Consider the following 24,083-nt stretch of genomic DNA (forward strand, 5'->3'; position numbering starts at 1 on the left):
ATATGTTTAAAAAATAAAAATAATAATATATATTTAAAACACAATATCTACATAATACTTATATGACGAATCAAATTCAAACACATTCTTATTTCTCATACCTATGAAGTTAGGTTTTGAAATGTACAATCAAACATATTTTTATTTCTCTGATAAAAATTAATAAAGCATTTTAATCCCATTGGAAATATTGAAAACTGGAAATAAAAATGAAAATAAAACGAAACAAATTAGGGCTCGTTTGGTTCATATGGTAGGGTTAGGAGATGGGGTTGGCTGTGATGAGAAATTGAATGATAATTAATCCCACCTTTTATTACATATTGTTTGGTTTGAGATATTATACGTGTGATACACCATATGATAATATAATATGGTATTTGATTAAAGGGGTTATTAAAATACATTTTGTCCCCCTGAACTATTTTTGATGTAAAATTTATCCTTTTAAACTAACAAATGTAACACTTACCTACTAAAATTTTTTTAAACAATATTTCTCTGATCTTATATATATGTATACTTAGTTCAAAGAGTATATATTTTTAACAATTTTGTATTATAAGTATAATTAAAAAATTTTAATTAAAAAAATATCTTTTAATTATAATAAAGTAAAATATAATAGGTGAATTAAATAGTTCAAATTTGCTATATTTTACAAACTCAAAATTAAGTAATGAATGAGTATAATAACTAAACAAAAAAATTCATAATTTTTTTTATTAATTTGATTATAAAATTAAACTATTGACTATTTATTCTTTTAGATAAGAATAAGTAATCGCCAATCAATTTTTTGAATACATATTTTTAAAAAAAAATATGACCAAATATATATTTTCTATTTTTTTCTAAATATATTGAACTTTTGATTAAGCGTATATATTTGTCATTTTCTTTTAAAAAGCATATATGTGTTGTTGACTATATTATATTTATTGTGTATTTACTATATATTAATTTATACTCCACTTTTAATTTAAATTTTTATTTATTTAAAAAATTTAATTAGAAAGTAATTTGATAAAATTTAATGTGTAAATACTAAAATCATATTAAAAATAGTATAATTGTAAAAGCACGAGGGGTATTTTTGTCCAACTAAGAGGGTAAGTATTATATTTATTAATTTAGGGGGTAAATATTACATCAAAAATAGTTTTGGGGGGCAAAGTGTATTTTATCCTATAAAATATAATTAAATTTAGGGTAAAATACACTTTTTACTCCCCTGAACTATTCGTCATGTAATATTTACCCACCTTAACTAACAAATGTTATACTTACCCCATTGATTGGACAAAAATACCCCACATGCCTTGAACAATATATTATTTTTAATTTTTTTTATTTTACATATTAAATCATCATCAAATTATTTTTTAATTAATTTTTTAATAAGTGAAGAATTTACAATAAAAGTGGAGTATAAATTTATATTTATATATATAGTAGATACACAATAAATATAATATAACCAACAACTCATATATGTTTCTTAAAAGAAATTGACAAATATATATATGCTGAACCAAAAATTAGATAATTTTATAAATATATTTTATTATATTTTTTGAAAAAAATATGTAAAAAACCGATATTTAACTATCCATTTTAATCTAAAAAAGTAAATAATTAATAACTTAATTTTATCACCAAATTAATAAAATATTTTCATGAATTTTTTTTTTGTGTATTAGTTAACTTTGAGTCTGTAAAAAAAAATTCGAATTATTTAACTCACTAATTATGTTTTACTTTATTATAAATAAAAGATTTTTTTTCAATTACGAAATTTTTATTAAACTTAAAATGTAAAATTACTAGAATTTTTTTTTTTTGAAGTATATATATATATATTGTGGGGGATAAGGGTTTTACATTTGTTAGTTTAGGGGGATAACTGTTACATGATGAATAGTTCAAGGGTACAAAGTGTATTTTACCCGTAAATGTAAAATGACGATTAAGAGTATCCTTCTTTTTTTACTTATTTTTTATTTTTATATTATAGCTTGTGAAGATTACAAAAAATAAATAAATTAAAATACTTATTGTAATAATTTTTTAAAAATAATATTAATTTGTGGAACTTTTTTTTATATATATTGATAATAAACAAAAGTTCTAAATACACGTTCAATTTGGCAACTAATCAAAACTCAAATATTTTTCAAAAGTTGAAGAAAAAAACAAAGTAATATCTTTTAATTATATAATTATTATAATCTAAAACATAATTTTTTAATCATATAAAAAAAGGAAGAATTTTGAGGAAATTTATGTTATACCTAAGAAATGTGATCCATTTTTGGTGTAATTATGCCCACCAAACCTATTACTATCATATCACATGCCCTCCCTAAATTCCACCAACAACTTTCCTACATTCTTAATAATGTTGCCTCAATCGGTGTCCTAAGAATACTGAGTACGGAAACAGACACCCCAAAATTCTGTTCAACTTTAAATTTAAATTAGTAGTTGCAGCTGCTGCATTCAATTTGGTTAGGTCTCAGCCACCACAAAATTAAATATTAAACCCATAATTAAGAGAATCACAATAAATAATTGATTTACACGCATTAATATTTTTTCTTTTTCTGGTCACGTCCGCCTAAATGTTCATCTCCTGACTAGAGTCGGATGTTATTCTACTTTAATAATATGTGTCGTTCTACTTTTATTAAAATAAAAGAAATCTTGAAATTAATTGGATGAAAATTTTACCTGAGTGAAAAATAGGAGAAGAGTGAAGATTTTGAGGGCAGTAAAAAGGATTCTGAGGAGAAGGAAAGAGCTGGTGGACCATGACAACAGTATTTCTTCTCTTCTCTCGCATGATACCTTTGAGAATGTCTGAAAATAGGGAAATTTAGGAGATAAGCTTTTCCTCCCACATAGTATCAAACTTCCTATTCTTGTGGACAGCAGCATTATTGCCAATCTTGCCAAACACATCTTTGGATGTTCTACTTTTCCTCCTAGGAATTCACCAACCTGCGCATCGTTTAATGCCAATCAATCACCCCTACACAATCCTTGTCTTATTTTCAGATGTAACTAGCTAGTTAAAATATTTGTTACGGCTAAAGATCATGCTGAAAATATTATTATTATCGGTTACCCTAATTATTATACAAAACTCCTCTGCTTATAAATTATAATATTAATTTGAAAAGATTTAATGAACTTGTACTCTCCTTAATTACTACTTATTGTAATAATTAATATATATATATAATATCACAATAATTAGATTATAGATTCACGAAATTATTCCAATAATTTAATTTTTTTTGTATTAATGTGAGCATTTATTTATAACTAGTAAGCGTGACAACATTCTATAGAGTCAAAATATTGCTTAAAATATATATAAGATAAAATTAAATGAGAAAAAACAAAAGATCATAATGAGTGAGGAAGTTAAAAATAAATATTCAATTTTAAAAAAAATAAAAACAATTAACATATCAATAAATTTACAAGTGCTTTTCATGAACTACATATAATATAATTAACTGGAAAAATACAAGCAATCCATGTGATACTACAAATGAGTAAATTATCGCCTATAAAAAGATAAATAACAATTTACTTTTCTGTGTTTTTCAAAATACATCAATTTACCTGCTCAAATAGGGAGATAAATTGCTTAATTTATTTTTAAAAATACATGCGGTAAATTGTTATAATTTTTTCATAAGGGATAATCAGCTCATTTTTAATATCACAGAAAGGTAAATTGTTATTCACCTTATTATATGGATAATTAATCGCATATATATAAAGAGAAGAAATGAAAGAAGAGATGATGATGAAGATATACATACATAGATAGTAAGAGTAATAAAGAATTATTTATTACATGGTGCGGAATTCCTGCCATGGAAGCTGATGTCTGATAGAATTGACGGTGGAGGGATGAGTGAAGCTGCGGGCCGACATCATAATTATCAACATCTATGGCGGGCAGGAAGGTGTCGCATAATGCACTCAGCGCTTCCATTTGTCCGCATGAAAACCTCCACCTGCTCTTCCCCATCTTCTAACTACTGTTTATATGAACTCCCACCAAGAAGAGACAGAGAGAGATTCTTGAGAGAGCCCTCAAAGGAAAATGCTCAAATATATAGGTGTAATGCACCATTACATCAATTTAGAGAGAGAGAGAGCATCTGGGTGGAATTAATAGCAGTCATCAATATTACTGCAGGAAACGACAATAGGCTTTTTTCTCCCGTTGGTTGTAATAGTTTTATTTACTGAGTTATAACATCACACTGTCTCTTGCTCTCCTCTGTACCACTCATACTGTCCTATCCCATGCACACACACTCACTTCCAATTTTACACCTCCCGCCAACCCCCATAATATATCACACTCACATATGTATCTTTTTTTACCCAAATTAGATTTTTTTATTAAATTATATTAATTATCAAGCAAATATGGTATACTTATTATATACTTGATCATTTTTTTAACTATACACCAATCACACTACAAGTATATTGAATTTATATATAATTCCCCCGTGATATCGCATTCATGCGTATAATATATGTTGTTTTAATTTTACATTATAATTTAATTTAATTATATCTTTAAATTTAAACAAAAATACATGTAAATCTCATCGTATGGACCACCAAGTTGACATTAATATTCCTACATATCTACTAGTTTGGTGGCATTTATAATCCTCAATTAGATATATATTGGGTAAATTCACCGGAACTAATATAATATTTAATTATGGCTAATTACTATAATTAATAATAAATAGTTATCGACTACAACTATATAATAGTTGTTGTCCCTGATTTTTACGTGAATGGATAAAATATTTGTCATAATTTTTGTTTTTACCATAACTCTTAGCTATAGCAAATAATTCTTTCACGATGGAAGAACTAGTTTTTTCAATTGATTTTATTTAATCGTGGTTAATAAAATAATTATTTACCACTGTTTTTAGTCATAACTATGAATGTTATAGCCAATAGTAATTGTTTTACTAATGATTACAGTTGCATTTTTTGTATAATTATGAATACTATTTTATTTTTTTAAAAAAATACAAATAACCCCCTCAAGTAGAAATAATTATATAGCCCCTAGGCGGTTGTGAGGTAGAAATTACTATTTTACCATTGTCGATTTTTTTAATTTAAAAACTACTTAAAAAATATAAAAAAAATTGAGAATGGTAAAGTAAATAATCCATAAGACGAATTAGTTCATAAAAATATTTTAAAAAATTCTAGCAAACACGAGAGAATAAAATTAACAATTTAAAGGGTGTTTTAGTCAGTTAATCATAAAATAAAAAATAAAAAATGAATGGAGTATAAAAAATAGGGTCACTGTTAAACATACATCAAAATTAAAAGAGACATTTGTGATTTTATAAATAACAAAAAGCTAAATTGCATAAAAATCCCCTATATTTTAAAAGTTAGCAAACCCCCCTGATTTAAAAATAAAATAAACACCCCCTATGTTTTGTAAATTTAGCTCAATCACCCCTCTCCGTTAAATATGACTAACAACGTTAATTTGATAAAATGACCATTATGTCCTTATATATTATATATTATTCTTTTTTTAGTGATCGTCGGATCTAACCAATTAATCCCTAACCATTAGATGTTAAATTTATAAAAAAAATTAGAGGTTTAGATTTATTAAATTTTAGAAATATTTTATAATTTTTTTTAAAAGGAAAACCCTACACCCCCCCCCGCCTACCCTCATCTCCCCCCCCTGCCCCCACTATCCCTCGATTTGGCAACGTTGCCGTTTCCCAGAAAAAAAGAAAGAGGCCGTATCCCTCGATTTCGTATTTTTAAATAAATATATTTAAAAGAAACTTATTGATTTTTTAGAGAGAAGAAAATAAAAAAATTACTCAAAACTAGCTAAAACAAGTAAAAAATGCCCAAAAACTATTTTATAGTCATAATGGGGCATTTTAGTCATAAACGCAATAAAAAATCATGCAAGGAAAAATAACCCCCAACCGCACCACTTGGCGTGCAATGCACGCTCCATCGGCAAGGGGGTCTTGCTGGGGTTTACAGAACACGAGGGTTTCTCTTTTATTTTTGCCGATTTTTCAAATCATAGGATTTTTTTAGCTAATATAGAAAAACACAGGGGGTAAAAAAAATTAGCCATAACGAAAATATATATAATTATACCAAAATTTTTAGAAGACGTGGTTGTATAAGGATCATCTACTACGCCTACTTTCAGGTAACTATCACTCAAATTGTGAAAGACAGTGATTGATATATATATTTATCTGAATGAATTTCAAAATATTTTATAAATTTACATATGTTATAAAATTTTTCTAACTCTTGAATGCTAATTTCTCCAACTTCACTTTTTTAATATTTAATAATATATTAATATAAAAATCATATGCTAAAAACTTTATACTATGCATTAATTAAAAATAAAAAAATTAATATAAATTGTGGGGTTAAAAACGAATTTCTCCCATATAAAGGAATAACAACAAGACATATCACATGTATCATGTTTGGTCCAAAAAAATGAAACAAAAGTAGTACGATTTCTGAATGAGAATGAGAATGAGAATTAATGACCGCAACGAGTTAGGTTTTTTTTTGGGTAAACGTAATTTTCATTAATAAAAAAGAAACATAATAGTACAATAAAGTTTTTTAATTGATTTCTGCCTCGACAGTTCTAGGGATACGTCATAATCTAAATAAGGCACATATACTAACGAGTTAGGTTTCTTCTTACATAGGAATGACAAGAGGCAGGTTTGGGGTAAGTTGTATTTTCAAATACCTCATTTACCTTCATTTAAGTTACAACTAAAAAGCACTTAACTTAAATTTTTGCAAATATCCCCTAAATACACCGACGTGCTATCCGATAGGACCAAAAGAGAAATAAGTTAAAGTTATGGGGTGAAAAAATATTTTTGTCTATTTAAAAAGTTTTTTTTTCTTATTCCAGAATATCTAATAATAGGTCCAGCTGCCTAGTCGAGTTTAGGGCAGATTTTGTGTACGTTGAGTAGAAAACCACCGTAAATATATTATACTTATGATTTATTCACTTTAACTTAGGTCTTTACACTTTTGGTTCTATTGATTATGGAATTATCACTTTTGGTCCCGTAATTTCTAGAAATGTAGTACTTGTGGTCCCATGACATGTTTTCATTACATATTTTAACAAAAATACCACGTGCTTAACACCTGTCCTTTAAAGCCTTTACACTTTTGATCGCATATATTACAGGATTATCATTTTTGGCTCGATAGCGCTCAAAATGTAGCACTTTTGGTCCCATGTTAAATGCTAAATGCATGCAAAACGAGTGCGGCTGCGCAAAGCCATTTCCTCAAGTTTCCCGACATTTATTTTATGTAAGATGCTTGAATCTTCGCAAAATCTGTATATATCAAATTATTTTTGTTGGGATTTTTTCCAATCATATTTTTTAACTCAAAAGAAAGTTTAATAATTTTTCACAGACAACGTCAAATTAATTTATATTATATTCTTGTGTAATTATAATATTAAATTGCACGCCCGACTGTTTTTACACAACATTAGCCATAACTAATTAAAATTATGGGAAATATTGTTTAATCACGGTGAAATTTAAATTTTGACATTGATTTTATTTGGCCGTGATTAATATTATTAATTTATTATTATATTTAAGTTGTGGTCATTTATAATATAGCAAAAAATTAATTTTTCTATAATGTGGTCATCATATACTCGAAGACCACCAATGTACTGATATTAATTCTATTTTAATAGTAATTATTGATTTACTTTCATAGTAATTATTGATTAATTATGAATACTTGATGTTAGAGTACTGGTATGTTGATTGTTATAATTAATAATTATTAAAACTTATAACGTAATTATAATTAATTTACTAAAAAAAAAAAATTGAGCAGCGAAAGGATGGCACACGACAAGTAGTAATACTTATACAAAACCTAGGCTGCTTGCCAAATAATTATCCACTGTATTTTTTTTAATAAATTGATAATTATATATTAATAATTTAATATTAAATAATTATATTAATAACTATTATTAAAATAAAAAATAATTACTATTAAAAGTATAATAATATCCGACACGTTGATAAAATTAGAACTAATAAAACATAGAAAGAATGTTATTATTACACATAAAATATAAGCTAAATTAATATCAGTATAGGGGGTATAGTATGTATATCGTTTTAGTTAATTAATTAATTATATATAGGTGGTTTGGCATATCATGCACCATTATTAATTAAGCATAATTGTTTGTACCTCACAACCAGATCTGGATAGATCAATTGTTACAACATAACTAGGTTAGGTTGGTCTGCCAAATTATAATTAATTTTATCTTTATAATTATAAAAGAAACCAATATGACAGTCTTTGGGATTTTAATTAAAGGTTGGTTTGGCTCAAATGAGAGAAAAAACAAAATGAAGGAGGACGGGAAGTGAAAGGGGGAGGGGGAGGAAAAGAATAATAATTTTCCTTCAAGTTGTTTGGTATGATTGAATGGAAAGTAAATATCAAATACTTCTCTTTGTTTGGTACGAGAAAAACAGATTGAAAAGAAAAAAAAAAAATCTTTGTAATTTTACTGAATAACTCTTCTCTTCATTTTTTGTATTAGAATTAGTATATTTAAAATTTAAAAACCTTATTAATAAAACTATTTATAAAAAGAATACTTTTTATTAATAAAAATATTAATCAAAATGCATATTGTTCATTTATTTTAAACTATTTAATTTAAATAAAATAAAAATTACTAATAATGTTTTCAACTAACGAATTCGAGTTTAAACATTAGTGCATTTCTTGGTATGGAAAACAACTTTGGAAGAAAATTATATATATATATATATATATATATGGGTAACTAAGTAAATAAAAATAAAAACTTTACTTCTTATCTTTTTGGCGTTATACTTTCACTTTTTCTCCCAATTTTGGACGGAAACATTGAACTCAGGAGAGGTTTCATATATATCGAGTTTTACTTCACTCAATCTCTTCTTCCTAACCAAAGACCAAATTATCACTTATTACATTCATTTTTACTTCCACTTTTTTTATACTCTCACTTCTCACCTAAACCAAAATCTTCGAAATTTATGTTTAGTTTACTTTCCCCTTTTGAAGCAGTAATTAAATCAATATATCAATTATAAATTGAGCAAGGCATTAACCGATTGAATCAGTACATCAATATAATGAAGCAAATTACAAAGAGAGAATTGTAAATTTAGTCCCGTAACATAGGATCGAGGTGACATTTTTGGACCTATACGAATTAACTTTTGCAATTCATTCTTGTAACTAATTTTACCAATTTTAGTTCTTTTCCGGCCAATTTATTTAGAAAATACACATGAATTGCGCATGATCTAATTAAATTATAATTTTAGTTTTATAATCAATTCGTGTAGGACTAGAAATGCTACCCCCATAAATTATAGGACTAAGATTGTAATTTAAATAGGTCATGTGCAAGTTACATACAACTTTTCAACTAAATTAGGTGAAAAATATGACTAAAATTATCAAGATTTTAAAGTTATAGTATCAAATTGCGTAAATCAATTCACGCAGGACAAAAAATGCCACCCCTACATGACTAAAATGATATTTTCCCCTCACAATAAATTTACACAAAGTTTGATAAAATGCTCACATAAAATAAGATAAATACTCGCATGTTTGATAGGACTCGGATTTGTTCATGTGACCTTAATCTTAACCATGAGACTAAGTTTCAATTTCCTTGTCAATGTGATTTCTCGTAGCACCCAATTTCCGTGGGAATGAAGCGGCTCTCCTTTTATTGTCACTGCAACAAAATATGATATTAGTGATAAAATAACAAATCAATAATTTTAAAGCTATCACTAAAAATACATATTAAGTGATGATGATTTTGACTCTCTCACCATAAAATTTGAGGGAAAATTATGCATAAAATTATCACCACTACAAATATAGGAAAAATAGCATTTTTCATCCCGTAATTTAGGTCCTTTTTACTTTTGGTACCATTGATCATGAAATTTTCATTTTTTGTCCTAAAACTTATAAAATATAGCACTTTTGATAGATGACACATTTTCGTTAGATATTTAACAAAAAATGCCATGTGGACGTTAAGTGCATGGGACAAAAACTGCTATTTTTATAAAATTATAGGATCAAAAGTGCCATTTTTTGAATTTTTGAAGTTATGGGATAAAAAAGGAGAATTACATAACCAATGGGACCTAAAGCTCCTAAAGACCACATGCTAAGCACGTGGTATTTATCGTTAAAATATCTAACATATTTGTGCTATGGAACCAAAAGTGTTATTTTTTAAAAAATTACAGGACAAAAAATGAGAATTCCGTAACTAATGGGATCAAAAAATAAAAAAAAAATCCTATATTACGCACGGGGCGGGACAAAAAGTATTCTTTCTCCACACATCTATAATGATAACACCCAATACTATGACAATAATTATTTATATTCACCAATATTTATGTATCACAAATTATTTTTAGCGACAATATTAATATAATTTTTTGTTATTAATTTTTTATAATAATGTTTGTATAAAATAATAGTCACTAGCAAAATTCCTGAAACTCATTATTATTAATACAATAAAATTTTATATCACTAAATATATATAATTAATGTCATAAAACCATTGGCGACGTCCAAACCCACAAGGCTTCATTGAAATTATTTTTTCTCCATTAAGCATTATTTATTAATTTTTTGTCTATCATGCAACCCAGTTGGGATGAATTTTTCCTAATTTAATTATTACGAATTCTGCGATATTTTTCATTTTTCATGAATCCTATTGTCAACTTTAAAATCTTGGTATTATTCATCAAAATCATGATTGCAATGTGGTTATCATGAATCACTTGATAATCTTATTTATTTAGTTTAATTAATTTTTTAATAATCCCTTTCTTATTTTGTATAAACAAATCATACTGCACGACTTTGATGAATTTCGGCTCCTTAAAGTGGAGTGATGTTGATATGAGGGTGTCGTAGTGTCACAAAAATTGAAACATTGGGGACTCAATTGAAATTAAATGTAAACTCAGGGACCGAAAGAAATGAGCTGGCCAATAAGAACATTGTCAAAGTTAACCATCAAATAAATTTTATGTGGCTTGCGACTCAATTTGCTCGAGGTATTATCACTCGTTCTGACTTTATATTAGAATCACGATTTTGTTATTAAAAAGCATCTAGATTGGGCGAGGAGATTTTTGGGCTTTATAAGCCGCTCAAACTCCTCATTTACAATCAATATGAGACGCTTACCTACATCAAAATTCATTGGAAACGACCCACTTCTGAATAAAAGAAATGGGCATGCGGGTCTAAGAGTTTCATCCCCGGGTTCGGGGTGGGGCGTGGAGGTGGATCTCAAGCTAACGGGGTATCGAGTTTGGGTTAGATCCAGATCCTCTTTGAAAATTGAATAATACAAATTTTTTAAATACTAAAATAAATATAATTTTTGTTATCATTAATTATTATAGTTCAAAATAAATATTACAGCGGATGCTTGCGCAATTCAGAACATCCCTTATTTGTACAAGCAAGATTAATTAAAAATAAATACTTTGATTATAGGTAAAATCAACAACGAATATTGATTAGACATGGTTAAAATTTAAATTTTTGTATCATTTTTGTTTGATCATAATAAATAATTATTTACAGTGTCAGAAATAATTAATTTTTTTTAGGAGACAATTTTTAGAAATCATTTTATTTTCATTCAAGCCAGATTTTAGTAGCTTATAATGATAAAATATAAATTTTACAATTTTACACTATAAATCAATGTGACTTAAAAATTATTAATACTATCTACCCTGCATGGTAAGACAAAATTAATACAAAAAATTTAAATTTTGACTATAGTTAATCAACATTCGCTATGATTTTACACCTATTGTTAAAATATTTACCACAACTTTTAACTATAGCAAATGTTTTTATCTCGCTTGCATAAATATTGACAAATAATCGTTGTGGAGCCATATATAGTTAATTAGTATCGATCATTAGTTTTTACCTTAACTATAATAATTACTTATAGTGTAAAATTATAACAACCTCCCATGAGGTATGGTATAATTACGAATACTCTCTCATTGTTTGAAAAATTACAAATACTCCTTTGATATTTGATGAAATAACGTAATCTTTAGATAAATGTACGATATTGTTAAACTTGCCCTTACTGTATTTTTTTTAAAAAAATTAAAAACTTATAATAAAAAACGAATGGGATAGATGAAATTTTTTTAAAAATAATAAAAATATTATCCACTTAGTCCAAAAAAGATAAATAAAATTATAATTTTTAACCCACAAGTATATTTTGGTCAATTCACTATAAAAATGGATGATTGAGCTAATTGTCACACGGTCATTAAAATTAGGAAATATTTGTAATTTTTCAAATAACGAAAAAATATTTCTAATTATGTAGAAGATGGAATTGTAATTTACCCATAATTATAATAAAAAAAAATCATAATTCTCTTCACGGATATATAAGCTTCATTCTTATTAATTAGCATTGGGGTTTTAAGTTGAGAGACACAAAAACGATGATTAAAAGGGGAAAAAAATGTAATAAAAGTTGTTGTGGGGGCGGCAAAGACAATGGGGCAATCTCAAGAGTCATGATTGTAATTGATTGGGCATCAGATTTTGGTTTTGAAAGAGATTTGGATTGTCTAAGAATCTTATCTGCATCAGCACATATTCCTGTCTCATCATACACACTTCCAAAAATGTAGTGCACTCAGACACAGAGAGAGAGAGAGAGAGAGAGAGAGAGCGAAAACATCGATCTGCAGTTCCTATCTTGCAACAAATTTGTAAACTAGAAACTGATGTCAGCTAATCAATGAGGAGTTATCAAGACAAGACTGACTAGCTTGAAAACACACCACAAGACAAAATATAAACAAACGACAAGATAGATTGATTGATTGATACGAGGTAAGAGAAGAGCAATCAACTTAAATTCTATAACAAGGTTTCTGTATTTTTGGTGTCGTAGAAAGTTCATTTGTCAATTTAATCAATCAATATCTATCATGTTTTTTCATGTGTACGTCGCTACAACCTAAATTCATAAAATTGAGGATTTTGAAAACTTTGATGAAAAAAATACGTAATTTGCAGATAGTTTATATATATATATAAGCCCCGAGAAAAATCTTCTGGGAGTGGAGAAGTGGTCCTCGAAAACTTAGCATATTAAAATCCAGCAAATTTCCAGCATCATTAGCTTCGACCAAGATTAATGAGCTTAGCAGAAAACAATGATAAACAAATCAAATTTCAGAAAAAAGGAACAAAACCCAGTAGTAGTACGACTTTTGCATTGCATGCATGCACAACACTCTCTTCTACAAATTTAACTCTCACCAACAGCGGCAACGCCAACGTATTTTTCCTATGTTTTTGCACGCATTAATTGATCAGCAAGCGGCCGTTAGTGCTTATGATTGGCATGTCCCGGGGGATCATTATGACCCATACCAGGGCTGTTTCCGGGAGCGGTTGGCCGGAAAGCATCCGTCTCCATCTTCTTGAACCGGTTCACCCGAAAACCGATCATGGCAGCTGGTGGTGGATTAATTACCGGCCTGATTGAAGCTCGGACAGGGGCTGGGGGTCGGATCTTCTGTGCCTGATAGGCAGACATAAGCCCAAAATGCAGCTGCAAGAGCAAGAAAAGCATATAAAGGACAAGAATATAGTTAGTCTTGTCTGAGGCCATGAGGGTTAATTAATGGAAATAGGGTTTTGAGATATGTAATGTGCAGAAGAATGCAGTTGAAACCTGAGTGGTTTGGCATGGGAAATAGTGATATTTAAGGGCAGTGGTAAGGGGCCGACAGAGCAAGAATGGAGGTTAGTGAAGATTGATGTTTTTGGAAAGATTAATGTAATAAAAGAAGTGAGCATGCGAATATTTCCGCATATGGTAAGGATAACATTTTGTTGACTCATTCCTATTCAAAGGGGCTTTGATGACCACTCATTTTGAGAACATTTTAATATTATAAAAGGGCTCCCCAAGAACATTATGATTAGACACCACAAAGCAACATTTTATTTATTTATTTACTTTTTTGTTGCAGGTGGTGGGTTCAGAAGGACTGGAGTTCAGTTGTCAGGAAGATTAAACTTTGAGCATATTTTCACTAATTAAGCTTCTTGTTTAATTCATTAATTCAAGAAAATGATATATATATATATATATACACGGATAAGTACACTTTCAAGTACACTAACATCTCTTAAAGTTTAGTATAATATATGTAAATTTTTTGTAGTTTGAGAAATTATATCTAACACCCCTATGGTTTGCTTCCATATAACAAATTAGTTCCCATGTTAGTCAAAATTCACTAAATTTGTTGATATTAACAAAAAAATAAATAAACAAAAATTGATATTTACCGTCAATTGACTTATTACTGACTTATTGTAAGTCAAATAATTTTTTTTGGACTAAACTACCCTTATGACGGTAAAAATATATCCCTCATATATGCATTAACGCGTGAAGACGTATGAGGGTAATTATATCATAAAAAGATTTATTTGACCTACTATAAATCAGTAATAAGTCAATCAGGAGTTACTAAAGATTTTATCTCCTACTTAACCATCAACAGGGTTGGATTCGACATATGTTAAGTACAGGTCTTCTCTGGGGAACTGAGCTTTCCTTACAAAGAGCTGATTTTTTAATTAATACTAATAAATTCGGTAAATTTCAATCAAATGAGGAACTTATTTGTTAAATAAAAACAAGTCTTACGAGTGTTACAGATATAATTTTTTAAACTATAGGGAGTTTATATATAATTATACTAAACTTTATAGAAGAAAAGTATAATTATCATATATATATATATATATATACAAAGTATAGAAAAACATATATGTAGTTCAACTTTTTTTGGCTTAACTTATGTACAAAAACTCATCCTCAACTCAAAAAGCTCTAACATCCTCTGTATCAAAAGTTAAGCGGAAAAACTCCTATAATGCGCGGGTTCGCTACTTTGATTACTAACAAAATTACTGAATACATATATTATATGTTTTTTTGTTGTTTATTTTTAAATAAATATTTAAATATGAGATTAAATGTATCAATTTTTTTTTATTTTTTTTTAATTTTTTTGAAATTTCTGTAAAACACCCCGGGAATATATGCCGAATTTACCAATTTTAAAATTATTTTAAAATTTTCATAAAAACTTCAAACTTAGTGTTGACCCTCGATCTCTAAGATTGGAAATGTAATTTCGCCTGTAGGACGAATAAGGATCAACAAGAAGCATAAATAGAAAAACGGTGTGTTTTAATTGATAGATTTGTATTTGAAGTAAGAATTTGGAGAAAAAAAATTTAAATCGCTCAATTTAAAAAGAATTTAAAATTCATCCATATTCATCAAAACATAGTTCGAAACTAGAATGAGAGGATTTGAAATTTTTTAAATTTAGAATTATCCAAATATATACAACGAATTTGTTATCACTAAAAAAAATATGATTTTTTACTACGATTAATTACTATATAGGCAAAAGAGAAAAATATGGTAAATATAAGTCAACCACGGCTACGCAACCACCGTTGGATGTTTTTTCTGCAAATGTAGCCAAAACATTAGCCATGACCTAAACCATGACAAATATTGATTAATCATGATAAAAATTTAAGTTTTTACCGTAATTTATAATACTAATTTATCATAATTTTTTAAAACCGTGATCATTTATAATATAGCTAAAGTTCAATTATTTTATAATATATTAAAAATAAAAAATTTATATTCAAATACATTCTAATATTTCACCCATATCACATTCCAACGGCGCTTTAAGAATTCCAAAGGATTTGAATCATTCACCTGACCAAAATTTGTATGATATTTCATCCAACATTAATAGATTTCAATTTTTTTCATATGACGTTATTTAAAACAAAATCTAAATTATTCCATCAAATTCAAATGTTTCTTGATTTTAACTAAGAGTGAACGAATCAAAAAGTTACAAACATAATTGTGGTGGGCTCTCCCTCGTACACAGGCGTTATCTGGGCTGAAGCACATGATGCCCGGTAGGTCATTTCAACTATTGAATACTATATATATATGTATGTATATATATATATATATATATATAGAGAGAGAGAGAGAGAGAGAGAGTAATGAATGAATAAATAAGTGAAAAGGGGTTCGACCATATTCCTGACTTTGATGTACTTTCGTCTGCTCTGAAATACAAATTAAGATTAATATGAGTGAATGCATTTTATTTGTGTCAGCATTCCGTACTTTTTGGTTTAAGAAAATCGTGGCCCCTCAATCCTTCCTATCAAACTTAGGTTTATTTATTAGGGTGCTGTCGGAACACTGCCCAAACCCACAGTACAATACATTCTGATTCCTTAAGGATCTAATCACATATATATCTGCCCTTTTAAACTCATTTTCTTACTCTATTTTCCATGGATTTTTTTCGATAATATATTAAAATTTAAAAAGAAAAGAGAAACCCCAATAGGATTTATAGGCCTTGCTTTAGTATCCCGCCAAATATATATCTACAACTCGTATCTCTCTTTCATCTTCCCTTTACAACAACGTATCTATCTATCTATCTATATATATATATGTATGATTAATCTTATATGAGTTGAATGCAATTTATTTTTTTATGATATTGCAAATGAGCATATTATTTTTTTATTTAAAAATAGTAATTTATTCTCTTATATTAATTAAAATAAAGCAATTTACCAACCTGTTTAGGGAGGTAAATTGTTTCATTTTAAAAAATACAAGATGGTATATTATTATATTTTAAAAAATATAGAGGAATAAATCACTAACTTTTTTATAGGGGAAATAATTTGTTCATTTGCAATTGCTTGCATTTTTCTCAATCTTGTATTGATGATTGTTTTTTCAATGAAACATACGTATTGTGTATTAAACGACTAAAAGTTTAAGTTGTTAGAGAGAAAAATTATTGTAATCTTACAGACTATTCGTTATTTTCCACACCCATATTTTTTTGAACGAACTCTAACGTGAATGGAGGAAAATGTTCTCTAAACCAATCATTTTAAACCTTTAGAAGTGGTTGTGGCGGCTAATTATATAAAAAAAATTTTACACGTCCTGTATTTATATATAATAAATAAATAAAATCTTCAGAAAAAAGATTTCACTTTTTATTTTTGTGTGCACAATTTTATAACCGAACATAATTTCAATGGCAAGTACTGATTCATCATGGTACTACAAACTCGACTATTTTATGTATATTCAATTTAAAATTTGTCGATTCCGTGTACCGTATGGTACATATATTAGCTTATCTGCAGTACTATAAGAACAATTGTTCTAATTAATTTTGGGAAAGAGGATGAAGGGGTAGGAGTACTGTTCGGAATAATATATGTTATGTGCACGGGCAAATTACTTGGTCGACATTGGGGCGATGGTGTGCGCATGCCATGCACAAATTGGCAGACATGAGCAGATGGAGAAGCACAAACATTAATTTGATTAATTTAATATTATACTTTTGAGGGAGTTAATTGAAAGTTTAGTCCCATAGTGTAAGGTGTTTTGTATATTTAGTATCATGCTTGACATGATAGTACTCAATTACATAAATATCCCATAATACATAACTTACAATATAACAAGAAAAAGACATAAAGAATACATTGATACCGATTTTTGTTTTCCTCTAAGACAGGGCACTATATCATCATACTTGAATTTGGATATGGACAACTCTTTTCTGTCATTAAAGCAACAACTTCAAAAGTATTACAAGTCAAGAAATTATCTACAATATTGGGCTTTGAAGATCTTTACAGTATTGGGGGGATGAGCATCTAACTACCTTCACATATGAAAAGTTATCGAATTTTTGTTATTTGTGCGGATGTTTGGGGCATCTCTCTTGACAATTTGATCTACAATTTCAAGCAGATTTCAATCACCTTGGCCTTAAATCCCCCCTTCGGTAGCTGACTATGGTGGCTACACCCATGCTTTTTTTTGGTCGGAGTGGTGCCGCTCTACTGAGGAATGTTAGGAATGACTAATAAGAAGACCAAGTCTCTTGCCCTATTTTTAGCTATTAACCAACAAATCCTCTTTTATTCTATTATATCCGTTGGATTAAAGATTGGATAAGTCCAATTGATCTTATCTACTTAGTCAATTAAGGATTGGATAAGTCCAATTGATTTTATCTACTTAGTCATGTCTCTATAAATAGGCCTTGAGTTCATTTCATTTACACACAAAACAATCGAGAGCCTTTCCTCTTCTTTCACTTCTGAGTGTTAATTTTGTTCGTTGTTTCAAGCTTTCTTCCACGAGTGCGTGTGTAAGAAAGTAATAGCTGTGTTAACCTTGGGGAGCGATCGGTTTATACTATCTGCACCACGGTAGTACCGAAATTTCGCTTTCAAGGCAGTGGTTTTTCCACGGCACAGTCTTTCAATATTCCAACAAGTTGAAAGCGAAATTATAGTATCAAATACATCAACATTAGATTGCCAAAGAATTGAAAGACATTTTATTGTTTTGTGGTTTTGTTTGAGATCATGTTTAGGCGTTTGGTTCTCGACTGATTTGGTTTTCTTTTTCATCCGAAAATGCAATATAGATATGCTAATCCTTGTGTGGCTCTTGTTTAGGGAACCCAATGATCTATCATATTCTCAATTAAATGAGAAATGTTCAATTTGGATGGTCCAAACCATTGGGTTAAAACCCCCCAAATCATAGAAGAAAAAGAAAGAATTAATCCAAAACCCACTGTACCAAATCTTCTTTATGAAATATGTACGGAATTGATGCCAACAGCAATCGGTGGATTCCGCCGCCGCAGTATGGAGTCGGCAAGAGGACAAGATTCTTGAGCAGGCTCTGGTGGAATTCCCGGAAGGAATCGACCACTGGTGGCGGAGAATAGCTGAATTTCTTCCGAGTAAATCGCCAGACGAGGTCAGACTGCATTACGAGGCTCTCTTGCATGACATCGTCGAGATAGACTCGGGTCGCGTTGAGCTGCCAGGTTATTCGGATGAGTCCGCGCCGCTTGGGTGGGACGAGGCCAGGCCGAGGGTGCCGGGTCAAATCTCATTAAGCGGTGGGAACCACAGTCGGCACTCCGAAGTTGAACGGAAAAAGGGCAGGCCATGGACAGAAGATGAACACAGATTTGATGGACTACTGCATTTGCACCACGGTTAATCGTTCTTGTCTATCTTAAGATATGCCTGCAGTACTGTGATTAATTGCAACAAGTAATGGTGATGAGTGCCAGGCTATTTGGTAACGTTTCTTGTTAGGTTTCGGGAATTATGATCATTCTATTATTTCTGGAGACTTGGGCTTTTTGATTGCAGAATGTATTAATCAAGACCAACTAGTGTTGCCCGGCTTAAGAAATGCACTCTGTGAGAAGGCTTGAGAAGATCAAGGAGTGTTGTTTTTTTTTTCAAGAGATGCACTCTGTTTGAAACTGTGGCAACAACAATCATGGATGACCTATGATTTGAATGTTTTAGTGGAGAGGCGGAGCGAGAGTAATGCTGGCACGTTGGAATCTGCTGAGTTTGTCTATGTCACCCTCTCTACTTGTGTTTTAATGTGCATGTGAATTTTCTAAGATGCACTGTCGGTTTTTCTTGTTGGTCATCGTATACTTTTGCCAACAGAACTTTGCAAAGAATGGAATATGGTAATGACCATATAAATCCATAGCCCTATGTTTGGGTGGTCCTAATAAGGACTTGATGGATAACCCTGACTTTGTTCAGGAAGATAGCTTCATAGCTCAGTTGTTGAGTGGTCTATAAGACTTGATGAAGCTATCTAGATAAGTGTGGAGGTGGGCCGCCTTCTATGAAAGAAAAAATTAAAGTTTTTTCTAGAGCACTCATTAGAATCCAAGGTACAAGCGCACGGCCTTTAATAGCGCTCGGAACTTTATCGCGGAACAACGAACATTAAGGAATTCATACGTGATTGTGGGGGGTCTCAATTTGAGCTATCGAAAGTTCAAGATTTATATCACTCTCGTTAGCCAAATTGATTGCCTCACTTCACTACACATTAATTCAATCGAAAGATATTAATGCTTAAGTATATTTATTCCTTCACTCAGAAATCATATTCTTCTTCTATATTAGTCATTTGTGGGGGATTGTTAGGAATGACTAATAAGAAAACCAAGTCTCTTGCCCCATTTTTAGCTATTAACCAACAAATCCTCTTTTATTCTATTATATCCGTTGGATTAAGGATTGGATAAGTCCAATTGATCTTATCTACTTAGTCAATTAAGGATTGAATAAGTCCAATTGATTTTATCTACTTAGTCATGTCTCTATAAATAGGTCTTGAGTTCATTTCATTTACACACAAAACAATCGAGAGCCTTTCCTCTTCTTTCACTTCTGAGTGTTAATTTTGTTCGTTGTTTCAAGCTTTCTTCCACGAGTGCGTGTGTAAGAAAGTAATAGCTGTGTTAACCTTGGGGAGCGATTGGTTTATACTATCTGCACCACAATAGTACCGAAATTTCGCTTTCAAAGTAGTGGTTTTTCCACGGCACAGTCTTTCAATATTCCAACAAGGAACACCTTACTAGCATAAACGTCCCACTTTTGTTTCCCATAGCTCCCTTTAATCCAGATCTCCGAACTCCCTGTTGTTCGAGGAGCTGGTATCTTCGGTCAGTTTCCTAATCTGGTGCCACCTACATCTTCTCCTACACATCCTACCCTTTCTTCTTCATCTATCGATCCCCTTCCGGAGGTACTCCTCTCTCCTTCAATGAACTAGCCACATTCATATCCTCAATCTCCCTCTTATTAAAATGAAGGCTCTTTTTTCCCCTATTTCTCCAACTACTTTACCCCTGACCAGCCTCCCTGATACTACTATCACTACCTTGCCAAAAAGTTGTTAAAATCTGGGCAGCCTTCCCCTTCCCCCTATCTGCTACGTCCCTCCCTCCCAATGTCCTCAATCTTTCTTTAGTATCCCCACAGCACACATTTTAGGCTTGCTATGTCCCTCCTTCATGCCTTTAACCAAATCTCGTAGTCAAGACCACACGACCACAACTTAAACGGACTCTTCCCATAAGAGACATCTAATTGATAAGTGTTCAGAGGATGACTTGGTATCCCAAGGCCGTGGAAGGCAAGTAAGTTAATGGTCCCACTCGCTGATCTAACCAATAATTTGGCGGAGCCTGCAGCCAGTCACTCCAATCACCATTTAAATTATTCTGGTGTATTCTTTCAAATCTACTTCTTTTCTGATTTCGTTGGAAATCATATAAAGACAATTCCTATTTGATATAGCTAAACAATTGTTTCTTGTATAGATGATGTATTAATTTACTATAACTATAGGATACTCCTCTTTCTTGAATTACTCCGTTTATCCGAGTGCAGAGTCTTCGGTCCTTCAGTATGGTTTAGCGTTCATTGTATTAGCCGTGTTCAACCCTCGCGCCCTTCCATTTCTGGATGCTTCGTTAGGCTATGACTCTTCTATTTCATCCCCCATCAAATTTCTGGTTTGAGTTCACTTCCTAGTTGGAAGGCACGAGAGAGAGGGGGGAGCTAACCGAACCGAGTATTTTGAAGGGCAACGAGCCAAGGCATGCAGTAAGGCTATACTGATCTGTCCCCAACCAGCACTATTCTGACTGTAAGGAAGAATAGAGTAAGCTGGTCTACTTATCTATTCAACAAGCTGAGATGAGTCTGCTTGCATGGAATTGCCAAGGGTTAGGGCCCCCCTGGACCATTCAAACTCTTAGAGATCTTATCAGGCCAATAACCCTTCCTTGATTTTCTTGGCCTAAACTAAGTGTGCTACTCGCCTAGTTAAGTCCTTAAACCATAAGTTCGACTTGAATGGTGTCTATGTTCCATTTGTTGGTAACAATAGTGGTTTGGCAGTGCTTTAGGAAAAGTCAGTGGTGTCCAACTTCAAACTTATTCACATAATCGTATTGATATCTCAATTCAGTTAGAGATGGACCAGCCCTACTGGAGATTCACTGGAAAATATAGCGGGTGATCAGTGGAAGGAGGTGGAAAACTTGGCTACACCTGAGAAGACCATATGGAGATAAAGTGGCAAGGACTTATAGCTTAAGGAGGGTAACCGAAATATGAGCTTTTTTCCACCGGACAGTTGCAAACTAATCCGATTCAGAAATATCGAAATGAGGACGGTGAGTAGGTGGATTCCGAGGAAGATATTCGTCTGTGTATAACCTCTCATCTTTAGAAAATGTATGCTTCTTGTCGAATCAAAAGTGACGACATAGCCAAGGGGACTAATTGTTTGTAACGGGTAGTGGGTACTGGTATAGTTGAGGAACTATTGCAACCATGGAAGGCAGAAGAAGTCTCCAAAGCTTTGTTCCAAATGGCTTTAGTTAAATCTCCGAACCTGACAGTATATCTGCTATTTTCTTTAAAAGAATTTGGCACATTGTTAGTTGGGATGTCGTTGCTTGCGTTCTTAATCTCTTAAATTCTTTTGTTATGACCTTAGGGATGGATTTCATCCATTTAGTGATAATCCCTAAGTGTAAGCCCAAAAAACCTCTCTGGGTCTGGGCCTATTAGTTTATGCAATATAGTGTATAAGATTACATCGAAAACCATTGCTAATCGCCTTAAAGTCTTCTTAGATAAAATTATCTCATTGGTTCAGTTGACTTTTGTTCCCGATCGAATTCATAATTGATAAAATTCTTCTTACTTTTAAGCTTAACCATTTTCTAAACTCTAAAGCGAAGGGCGGTCAACGTTGGATGCCTCTCAAACTTAATGTTAGCAAGGCTTATGATAAAATTGAATGGTCATTTCTGTAGTAGGTGATGTTAAAACTTGTTTCCTTTTTCCCCCCCCCCCCCCTCATTCGTTTAGTACTATTTTGTATTTTGCCTGTTTCCTTTTCTTTCATGCTTGGTGGAAAACAATTTGGTTCTGTTCTCCTGGAGAGTGGACTGCTATCAGGGGGATCCTCTCTCCCTTTGTTTTTGCTCTGTATAGAGTCATTCAGTTCACTTTTACAATTAGCTGAGCGTGAAGGTCAGTTTCATGGAGTGTCCATTTGTCGAGTAGCCCCCTCTACCTCCCATCTCCTGTTTGGAGACAACACATTGATTTTCTATCAAGCATCTCCCCAGAGCACGCGGGCTGTTTTGAATGTTCTTGAGGTGTACCATCATGCATTGGGGCCGAAATAATTTTTTTCAAGTCTTCGATTGCTTTTAGTAAAAACACGAGGGAGGATCTTTGCTCTCGTATTGTGACAGAGCTCATCATCCGAAGGAAAAACAAAATGGAACTATATTTGGGTCTCCCCTCTAAAGCAGCCCGGTTGAAAAAAAAAAAACTATTTTGCACCATCGGGAACAAGATTTGGAAGAAGATCTCGGGGTGTAATGCGAAGCTACTCTCCCAAGCTAGAATAAAGGTGATATTAAAGTTGTTTTGTAAACTAACCCCACCTATGCTATGGGATGTTTTTGGCTTCTGTTCACCTTATTGCGATTCATAGCATGATCTCTAATTTTTTGTGGAACAATGGGGGCCAGAACAAAATACATTGGGTTGCTTAGCAGCACTTGTGTGAGAGTAAAGTATTGGGAGGGATGGAATTTCGGCAGCTCCACTTGTTTAACCTCATGATGTTAACTAAGCAGTTGTGGTGGATTTGGCGATTCTCAAAAAGACTTCTTAATCAGGTCCTACGTGCTTGTTATTTCCCCTCGGGGGATACTTTACTGCTTCGATAGGATCCCATCCTTCCTTAACGTGGAGGAGTATGATGGAGGTTCAGTATCTCCTTCGAGTTGTTCGCTAGTGGAGGGTTGGTTCGA

The 24,083-nt window shown here is 31.1% G+C and overlaps 2 protein-coding genes across 2 annotated transcripts in view; one reads left to right on the forward strand and one right to left on the reverse strand.

Moving 5' to 3' along the window:
- LOC105157636 (long-chain-alcohol oxidase FAO4A) overlaps nt 1–4,175 on the reverse strand; it is a 7,091-nt gene extending 2,916 nt beyond the window's left edge. The window contains exons 1-2 of the mRNA XM_011074096.2: nt 3,875–4,175; nt 2,734–3,003 (exon numbers count right to left, since the gene is read on the reverse strand). Coding sequence (XP_011072398.1) covers nt 2,734–3,003; nt 3,875–4,051 — 447 coding nt within the window. The 5' untranslated portion in view covers nt 4,052–4,175. The remainder of the gene's footprint in view (nt 1–2,733; nt 3,004–3,874) is intronic.
- LOC105155904 (protein RADIALIS-like 4) lies at nt 19,019–19,477 on the forward strand (the record flags this gene model as incomplete). Its single annotated transcript, XM_011071891.2, has 1 exon — nt 19,019–19,477. A coding segment is annotated over one exon (396 nt), but the record flags the coding sequence as incomplete, so codon positions are not given.

The sequence above is a fragment of the Sesamum indicum genome, linkage group LG1 (genome assembly GCF_000512975.1).
Source record: "Sesamum indicum cultivar Zhongzhi No. 13 linkage group LG1, S_indicum_v1.0, whole genome shotgun sequence".
Lineage (NCBI taxonomy): Eukaryota > Viridiplantae > Streptophyta > Magnoliopsida > Lamiales > Pedaliaceae > Sesamum > Sesamum indicum.